This window comes from Pundamilia nyererei, unplaced genomic scaffold (genome assembly GCF_000239375.1).
Source record: "Pundamilia nyererei isolate P.nyererei 1_Seehausen unplaced genomic scaffold, PunNye1.0 scaffold00088, whole genome shotgun sequence".
NCBI classification, from domain to species: Eukaryota; Metazoa; Chordata; class Actinopteri; order Cichliformes; family Cichlidae; genus Pundamilia; species Pundamilia nyererei.
Genome location: NW_005187489.1, coordinates 1061830 through 1072110, shown reverse-complemented (window position 1 = coordinate 1072110; position 10281 = coordinate 1061830). Strand labels below are relative to the sequence as shown.

General features: G+C 42.4%; 1 protein-coding gene across 1 annotated transcript; it reads right to left on the bottom strand.

Annotated features, from left to right (window-relative positions):
* Positions 1-1021: 1021 nt before the first annotated feature.
* On the bottom strand, positions 1022-10047 carry pabpc4 (poly(A) binding protein, cytoplasmic 4 (inducible form)). Its single transcript, XM_005738961.2, has 15 exons — positions 9614-10047; positions 7142-7335; positions 5525-5640; positions 4436-4575; positions 3747-3841; positions 3535-3672; positions 3331-3426; positions 2988-3257; positions 2541-2631; positions 2349-2444; positions 2092-2222; positions 1921-2011; positions 1692-1822; positions 1486-1610; positions 1022-1388 (listed from the first exon to the last, which is right to left on the bottom strand). Exons 1-14 carry the CDS (start codon positions 9804-9806, stop codon positions 1509-1511), a joined length of 1884 nt encoding a protein of 627 aa, XP_005739018.1. The 5' UTR covers positions 9807-10047; the 3' UTR covers positions 1022-1388; positions 1486-1508.
* Positions 10048-10281: the final 234 nt, after the last annotated feature.

The following is a 10281-nucleotide window of genomic DNA, read 5'->3' as shown; positions in this document are numbered from 1 at the left end:
CAATTGCAAACTTCACAATTCCTCAAAACTGTTAATAGGACAAGCTAAAGATAGAGTTTGACATGTTACTACAACCTTTTAATTCTTTGCAAAATTTGCATTTTCAGAAGTAATGTGTAAGCACTGCAAAGCCACTTTGACAGTTTTCCCACTGGATCATTTGAATATAGGGAAACGTTTCCTAACCTTTTTCCTTCTTTTTGATTAAATGCTAAAAAAGAAACACCCTAAATAACACCAAACACAACTTATAAGTACGTTATCATGTTTCAGTATTACTTTGTACCAAAGTGTTTATCAGACACACACTTAAGTGTGTTTGGTCAATAACAGGTTTTGCAATTTTGCCTCTGCACACCACCACCATGGATTTTATGTCAAACAGTCAAGATGTGACTGGAGTGACTTTAACCATTTTTAAAAACATAGTTCACCATTTTCAGAGGTTTAATAGCAGCTGGACAAATAATTTAATAATTTTTCTTGTTTTTAATATTTGGATGAAAAATCAATGACTGCTGAAAGACTAGAGCCCATGAATATCATCGGGTGCTTCGTTTCATCACTTGAGATGCTCGGCCAGGCTGCCACTGCAGTCACCTTCAGTTCCTGCTTGGTTTGTGGGTCTGTGCCTTCAGTTTTATCTTCAGTAATGTGAAAAGGCTGCTCTATTGGGCTGAGATCAGATGCCTGACTTGGCCACTGAAGATTATCTAGATTTATTTACCTGGAGTAAACTCTTGCTTTTGCAGCTCTGTGTAATTCTCCATTTGCACGTTGTAGTGCTCTCTGTGCGGCTTTATTACAGTTGTCTGAACCTGAGCAGAGTCTATAGCTCTGCACACTCCACATCACATCCTGCTGCTTCCATCAACAGTCACATGATCATTAAAGCTGGTGGTCCAGTTCCACTGCCCGTGCCATAACATTACCCCCATCACGTTTCACAGATTACTTGATATGCTTCTCCGCTTCTGCACACTTTCCTTCTCAATTAAAATAACACAAGGTGAGTCGCCTGGACATATCATCCCTTTATTGAAATTACCACACACCCATTGATAACGTGTTAGGATGGAGGAGTCATCTCACACCAACATGAAGCTTTCAAGCAAAGACAGAGAACAAGGCTCTTTTTACTTCCTCTCCTTTGCCACAAAATAAAGGGCCTTTGTTCAAGATTCATTTGCATCACTGCATCTGGTGTGCAGCGTTAAAAGTATTACAGAACTACAAAATTATGCATTATGTAATATTTTTTCAAAGTGTACATTTAAAATAATGTTTTCCTTTTTTTTCTTGATTTTTGTTTTCGTGCGATTGTTCAGAAGACTCTGGGCTTTCCAGTGTAGTGCGTCTCTTCCCATCTCCTCTCAGTTTTCTATGCTCTGAAACAACACAATGTCTTCCCATTAGTGCCGCACAATCTTTATCATAGCCTAATGAACCTGATTGATTAGCTTGACTAAACATGGATTTCCATACCAAGTTAGAATAGCTCAGAGTCTTCAGGATGTGGCAGCAGCAGCAGTAGGAGCCATGCCACCTACTTTCTGGGTGGCGTCTTTCTTCGCCTGGTGAGCCTGTAGAACTGCAACAGCTTCTTCTACCTGTACAAACACAAACATGAGCATGACGCAGCTTAGAAAATGGATACCGGACTATTCAGTGTGCTTGAGGTAGCGAGGTACCTTTGAACGTAGAGACTCATGGGACTCAAGCATGTGTAGTAATTCAGAGTTGTCGATCTCCAGCAACATGCCAGTGATCTTTCCTGCTAGGTTGGCATGCATGGCCTGAATCAGTGGGAACAGACGCTCCCCTAAGGAGAAGAAGAAAAAAAAAAAAATTGTGAGTGAGTATAAATTTGCCCAAAAACCAAAACCCTGAACAGCATTTGTTTGTATCTGTCAGTCTTACCCAGCATCTGTTTCTGCTCCTGAGGAGGTGCAGCAGCCAGCATGGAGGCCGTGAGGGGCTCTTGGCCCTGAACGTGCACAGCTGGCTGAGTCTGGAAGGCACAGTTAAGACTTAATGAGGAACAATGTGTCAACATTTGGATGCTTAATGTGGGAGAAGTTAATGTGATACCTGCTGTAAGGCAATAGGTTGCACCACCTGGGGGTTGGGGTTACGGACACCAGTGGCGTATTTGTAAGGAGGCATGGCCCGAGGACCGGGGACTCCAACTGAAGGACGAGGACCCATGCTCTGACCACCAGCTAGCAACCACGAGGAAGAAATTACAGTTTTAATAACACGGAAAACATTTGTATAACATCAATATCATTGATTTCAAATTCCAAACCCGTAGTCAACGAATTGATGCTATTTTTTTGTGAATGCACCTCGTGGGCCTTGTGTGCTGCTGCTAGGACTCATGTGTCTGAGGTTGGCACGGGGCCCTGGCTGACGCAGCGAGCTGGGCATTGCTTGGAAACCCCCTGGAAGTGATGAAAGAACAGATAAAAACAATGTGAGTATGGGCATAATGTTCAATATGTCACAGACATGTGCTCCATCATGGTCCACAGGCTCACCTTGACCTCGTCCACCTTGTTGCTGCCATCGGGGATTTGGTCGCATTTGAGCGATCTGATTGGGTGCATAGTATGTAGTCCTATTCTGAGCCTGATGAATGCAAGAAAGTCAAATGTGTGATCAATACAAACTTATTATTTTGGGTCCTTGGAGACAATCAGAACAACCCTGACAGCACCATACTCTCTCCATGTTGAGCCCAGCCTCAGGCCGTAGTAGCTAGTCCTCATTAATCAACTCTTTCCCCCATAAAAATGACATTCGAGGACACCCCAGCACCCTCAATGATCAGTTTTGACACCTCAGTATATATCAATAAAAATTGGTGGGACGACCAGTATGAAAAGCATCTGTGCATTTGTGATTGTAATATAGCCCTTTCATATTAAACACAGTAATACAATCAGTTTTAAAATGCACATCAAGCCTGAATTTGATTCTCACACCTGCGGCACAGCTGGCATGAAGTATCCACTAGTGGGCTGGAACTGATTAATGATGGCATTAGCTGGCATGGCTCTCATGCCAGCTATTCGCTGCATGTACTGGTTGGTGAGATGGGCTTTGCGCTCCTCTTTGCGCTGAGCAAGAGCCACGTAGAGAGGTTTAGAGCCAACAATACGCCCGTTCATTTCAGTCACAGCCTTGGTAGCCTCTTCAGGGGAGGAAAAGCAGACAAAGCCAAAGCCCTTGGAGCGCCCCTCCTCTAGCATCACCTAAAATACAGACAGCGGAGGTAACTTATGTGTTGAAGTCTCTTATTTATTCAGTGTATTGAGCCATTTTTACCTTAGCACTTGTAATTGAGCCAAATGGAGAGAACTCCTTGCGCAGTTTCTCATCATCTATTGTGTCATCCAAGTTTTTAATATAAAGATTAACTCCCTGAAACAAAAGTTACGATTTATCCAGAACCATCAGCTTACTTACTGACATTGAAATATAAAATTAATTGATTTTTATTTTGACAGACAACTAGTAGTTTCTGCAGACCTGATAACGACTGATCCTCTCTTGTTTCAGCTGCTCAAACTTCCTCTTCAGCTCCGCCTGCCTCTCCATTTTCTTCTGAGCTCGGCCCACGAACACAGTCTTGCCGTTGAGTTCAGTGCCATTCATCTCCTCTACAGCCTTTAAATGAAGCCACATTTGTCAGAGAAAACAGACAAACGCACACTTGACACATTTCCAAAAGTACAAAGTACCTTGTTGGCATCCTCGTGTTTTTCGTAACTAACAAATCCAAACCCTCTGGATTTGCCGCTGGGGTCTGTCATCACCTTCACACTGAGTGTTTTACCTGCAAAGGCCAAAGAAAGTGGATGGAAAATGAAACAATGTGGCTGCACAGGAATATCAGGGAAGTACAACATTTTTCAACTTCATCCATTAAAAGTACAATTCACAAATTGCTCCCAGTGCACCGGCCAAGACCGGATCATCCCCCCAGGAAGTTCTGTTCTGGATTTGTGCATCTGGAGTGTGCACTGGATTATCTTTACTATTTCCAAACAGTGACCCTTCAAGTCAAAGTCAAAGGGAGCCAAGTCTGGAAAGACTGTGGAGCAATAAACCACACTTTAGGTCTTTTTGGTTGATTGATCACTCCCAGGTCTTCCCCTGGAGGACAAATTCACAGTACATAATGTGCATGCTCCTCAGTGCCCCACTAATCAGATGCACCACCTTCAGGCTTGCGCTACTGCTCATAATGATCCTAATCAAGAAGGATGAGCAGTTTTGACACAGAAGTTTTGTTTTGCAGTCCTTCCAAGTTTCAGGTCTACAGTGAAACTGCAAGTACCAGTGGTCAGAGCGATCTAAAAGTAGCAGGAGTGCTGCAAATGCTGCAGCTCTTCATCTGGAAATGATCAGGAAACAAATTTAGATTTACCGTATTTGTCAAAAATCTCCTTCAGGCGTTCATCATCCATGTCGTCCCCAAAGTTCTTGATGTAAACGTTGGTAAACTCCTTAGCTTTGGCACCGAGTTCAGCCTCCCGTTCTTTGCGAGATTTGAAACGACCCACAAACCTGAAGACAGAGGGAGAGCAGCACAGGCACACTCTTGGAAAACAGGCTTGACAAAAGAGAAAAAAGCAAAAAACAACAAACCAGACTCCATCTCTTTTGACTTCCACTTTCCAGTCTACAAAAACACTGGCTGTCCGGGGTTCCACGTTAAGAATGATCAGCAAAAACCTAACCCCGCAAACACAAGAACAGGGACAACATCCACAACACAAATCCACAGCTACGTTTCATCATGGGACTCATCATTCCTGGGGTGAACAACGTGTACAATCCATTCAACTGCTGTTAATACCACCAGATGCAGGCAGATATGTCGGCATGCTAGACAACACAGTGGCAACCATCTTAATTCTTGGTCCAAAACTTGATGTGGAGGTAGATGGAGAGGGATGGAGGAACAGTACAAACGAAAGCTGAGGAGGACCAAATGATCTTATATACCTTGCCATGATGACCTCTCCCCTTCTGCCATCCAGTATTGCATTCCTGCATTCGATCCATCACTAAAACACACAAGCATGGTCATACACACACACACAAACACTCCAAGATGGGTGACCAGCAAGTGAACTGAGGCAACAGAAAATGCAACTGGTTGGAAGGAAAGGTAAGAGGTTTTTAGTCTGTTGTCTCTTAGTTTAGAGGCTATCGTCAGACTGGCGGCAGTAAGAGATGAGTGTATTAGTCATATTATTCACACACAAGCTCACCAACTGAAAAAAAGACACAAAAAGTCAGTTGACGCAACACAAACGTAGAACACACAAGTCAGATTTATACATTAGACACAGGAAACAACACGATCTGATGCACATAAGCTGCGGTTTTCAATATCATGATAACTTTTATATTATATCAAAGTCAGCTTGAAATTCAGGCAAATTCTTCAAAAGTCTTCCAACAACATTAAACATCCACACCTCCAGTTCAGAGATTATCAGACACTCACACCTTGCGGTCATTCAGAAGCATGCCGTTCATCTTCTCGATGGCGCGATCAGCCGCGTCCTGGGTCTCAAAATGGACAAAGGCGTACCCCTTGGAGCCGTTTTCATCACACACCACCTACAGTGCAGGGAGACGCACATAGACACGACTATGAATGAAGGCAGTTCTTTCATTTTGAAGCAAGTTCGACATTTGGAGAGTGGCGTAAGGCGACTCAAATCGGTTTTATCACTTCTCTGGATGTGTCCAGTGAACAAATTATGTTTTGCTGTTTTAAATGGATTTATTGTTAAACTCCTTTAATTTAATTGTAATTTTTCATAAATTTTTTCCACTGTTTTTAATTAAAGTTTCCTTTCTTTTCTTTTTTTTCCCCCTTAAAGATACAATAACAGATTCTAGGCTGCTGCTATCGGCTACAAGCTTAAACAGCAATACTGTTTAAGTATTGCTTAAAAGGATCCATTATGCTTTTTTTCTAGAGTAGCTTTGCATGATTGCCTGTCTGGAACAAGCCAGTCTATCTCCTCAATAAATCCATTTTCCAAATGGAATACCTTCACAAACAGAAAGTTTGAGGGGAGCTTATAAACTATCTGAAATCAAACATTTGGAGGGAATCCTGAGGTTTTGGCTTTAAAGGATTATTTGTACATAAACTGACATCATTACTGGAAACACTTTCCATGTGTAATGTGAGCATCCACCACAGGAAGAGTAATCTTGCACCAAATACGCCAAATCTGTCAGGAGTTCAGCAACCAACATGCACATCTCAGACCTCTGAAGGTTCTTATCTATATCAGATATTGTGATCATGTTGCCTAACAACCACCCACCAACAGCTAAAGCTGCCACAGGTTTCATATTTATGCACCATTAACACCATATAAAGGCACTTTATCGTTCTTATTTTATGACAAAAAACATCACCTGTATATCCATATATATCCTCTCTGAATATAATGATATATGATCTATTATTATACCATCATGTTGCCCGGTGTTTGTTAGTTTGTTGCCTGGGAGTCACCTATCCACAACAATAATTTACTGACTCTAAAATTTAATGTGTGATAAATAACTGTGCTAAAGGTGCTAATTTGTCAATCTTACAAAATAATAATTTACCAAAGCATCTCATTTTGGTTTTTCCCTCAGGTGCATGTTATTCACCCACAAAAGTAAAGCTTGAAGCATTAAAATATGCAACAATGAGAAAAGTTAATTTATGACATCAATATGGGAGTATATTGGATAGAACCTATTCTTCACCATCAGACCAGAAAAACTAAAGAAAGGCCTAACAGGTCCAAATGAAGAAACAGGTGTGGGGACATTCCTGTTCCCTTTTCTTGTTTTGAACGTGTGCAACTACCAAAAAGTTGCAAACTTGGTGCATTTTACAGAAACTGAGGCAAAAAGCAGTTGAGGCGTTGTTTTTTTACATTTGTCCTCTAAAAGGCTTCTGTTAAACTTGATCACTTTATTTATGCTCAAGGTGCAATTTGACTAGTTTTCCTGTTGGAACCATGATTTTTTTTAAAAATGTATGTGTTAAATTTCAAACCAGCAAATAAATTAATACATAAATAAATCAGTGTTGTGTCAACTGTACCTTGCAGGAGAGGATGTTGCCAAAGGCAGAGAAGGTGTCGTACAGGGCTTTGTTGTCAATGGACTTGTCGAGGTTCTTGATAAAAACATTGCCCACACCCGACTTCCTGAGGGAGGGATCTCTTTGGGACCACATGATTCTGATTGGCTTCCCTTTCACCACGTCAAAATTCATGGTGTCCAGGGCTCTTTCAGCTGCCGGAGGAAGAGCAGAGAGGTCACAGGAAAGGTCACTGGTGGTTATTTACATGTCAGAAAACATATCTGTCACCTTTATGTGTCATGCTTCGGTCTGTTATCTGCTGATACCATGCAACAATAATAATGCAGCCATTTTTAATGCATGCACTATAATAATAAAAGAGAGAAACCGCTTAAATGCGTTAAAACAGGCCGCTAACATGTTCAAAGGGGTGAAGGTACTGCAGCAGACAATAAGGCTGATGAGATTTCTGCAAGCAGCTGGTAAAAGTGTGGGGGGCAGCTGCAGTGGGCTAGCTTGGAGCACATGTCTCCCTGTTCTGATTAACCACATGCTGCTGAGCCACATGCCACTTAGCAATGCAGCAGGCCTTCATTTAAACACTATCAGAATATCAGCTCATGTGGTAGAGATGAGCAGTAATATGTTTGCATTGACCTTTATTCTGTGATCTGTAGGCCCAGGCGAACAAATGTACACCCCCTCACACATCATGTGGGCATATGCCAAACATCCTTTTGTTCACACACACACACACACACACACACACACACACACACACACACACACACACACACACACACACACACACACACAGCTTTCCAGCTGAAAGTGTCTGGTAAACAAAGCGGAGCTGCCTTGCGTCTGCTGGCATCAGCAGTTTGGTTTGCAATTGTACTTCACAACCTGTGCGCTCAGGGAAGGTGTGTGGTCACCGTCAAAAAAACAACAAAAAAAAACGGGGACTTCGGGAAGGTTCAGAGTTGGGAACTTTATTCAAAAAAGGCCAAAGTGACCTCTGTTGACCTCATATATCAGATGTGTCGTTTAGAAGAGAAAATGGAGCCACTAACGGTCTTGAATTACCCATTATTGTTAACCACTTTTTATTTAAGCATTACGGAGCAGGCACGTTTTGGGCTGCACAGGGGAAAGCTATATTTAGAGAGGGGTCCTGAGAGGTATGTGCTGGCATGGAGTGCGAGTAGGGCATTCTCTACCACTGATGGGGAAGAGACATGTTTAAAAAGAATGCTCAGAAGAGCGACACCCGGGTTTGTGTTTGTTTACAGATACAACTGTGACATTAAGAAATGCAGCAGGGAACACAGTGAAGCATGAAGACCGCTCTGTTTCATATGAAACGCTCTTTACTGACAACTGCTTTGTTATAGTTTTGCATTAGTAGCTGTATTATTCAGGCACAAAGCTACTGCCCCACAGACACGTGCTCAGGACTCCATATAAATGCCCAGCAGCCAACTCCCCCCTGGTGTCTACACCTCTTGTAACAAATGGTGTCTTCTAACTTTTGGCTCTTCTCACGTTTGTAACGGAACGATATCCTGAAAGCGAGCCACTCGTAACCTCTCATTTATTTTGGCTTTTGGTAACCAACTCGAGCGCAGATAAGCTGTGACAGGTGTTTTTTGTTGATAGGACAAACAGTGTCAGCGCACCCCCAAAGAGAACCACAACACCTGCTACCTTTGCTCAGTGCTTTGATACTCCCGCATTGTAACTGGAAACTGTTTTATCACAAAAGGTACTTAACAGCACTGCTGATACGGTTACATATACATTCACTTTTGTGTATCATGACAGATTAACAGCTTTGAGTGGTGAGGATATAACAGATAACCCAACAGTGTGAGTGAACTAATCCCAGCTATTAAAGCTGGGATTCAATTCAAATAGAAACAAGATCAGGTTTTTCCATTTGCAGTGAATATACAGACAAGCAGCAGCACAAACAAGCAACAAGCAGTGCAGCGGGCTCAGCTGTGCTTGTCTCTTTCATGCTTTCAGTGAACATGCCAGCAGAGGGCAATGGGAGTTAGTTTCACTCAACTCATTGGCCCTTTAAATAGGCACAGAAATGGGTCATTTTGGTTTTTAAAAAGGTGTAGGAAAAGATTCCATTTACCCAAATCTAGGCCTGTGATTTATGGGGATGGTTTGTTGATTTTGGCCAACTTTTAAGGACAGTTTAAATTCTGCATGTTCTGGGGGCTTGAATTACATCAGAGACACACACAGGCTGCTATATTCCCAACCATACACGAGAACTGGGACGTGCTTATGTAGGTCAAATAACTGATACAGTCTAAAGAACTGCTATGAACATTTCACACTGCAAAATTAACCACATTTATTTGCGTTTAATTCAGGCTCTGTACACAGTTTCAATGGCAGGCTGGAAATGTCAACATGTTCACGCCTTGTGGAGGCAACGTGCTCACACAGCACAGCTATCCCATCCCTGCTTACCGTCAGCCGGCTGTGAGAAGTTCACATAAGCGTATCCCAGGGACCGCCGGGTGATCATGTCTCGGCAGACCCGAATGGAGAGCACCGGTCCGGCTGGGCTGAATTTCTCGTACAGCATAGCCTCCGTGATGTCGGGGTGCAGGTCGCCAACATAGAGAGAAGCCATCGGATAACTCCCCGTCGCTGTGTTCATATCGCTGATTTCAGAGGATGAACGCAAGGCTTCGTTTTAAAAAAACGCCAGAAAAATGTCGGTATGGTCTCTAATCCGGATCCAAACTGCGCTTTGGTTTAAAGACACGCTGCACAAACAGCTGATCGGGCGTTTTGAAAATGCCAAACCTGGAAAAAGCAGCGCGATAAAGACGTGTGTCTTCTAAGTGTTTCCTTTAAAAAAAGACAACTTCGAGTTAAGCCGGAGGCCTGATGTTTGTTTGTTTTTTAAAATAATATTTTGCTATTTTTTTAAAGGTTTCTATTTCTTTAAGTAGATCTGCACTTTTTAAGATTTTGTGGATTTTATATTTTTTATATTATTTTTATTTTAAGTTTTTCAGGAACAGTGAGTTGGACACTCACGGTTGTTTTGTGGCCGGGGAAAGAGACTGCGTGGGGGGAAGCATGGGCACTTTATAGAGAGTGACGGTGCGGAGGAAATAGTGGCCCGG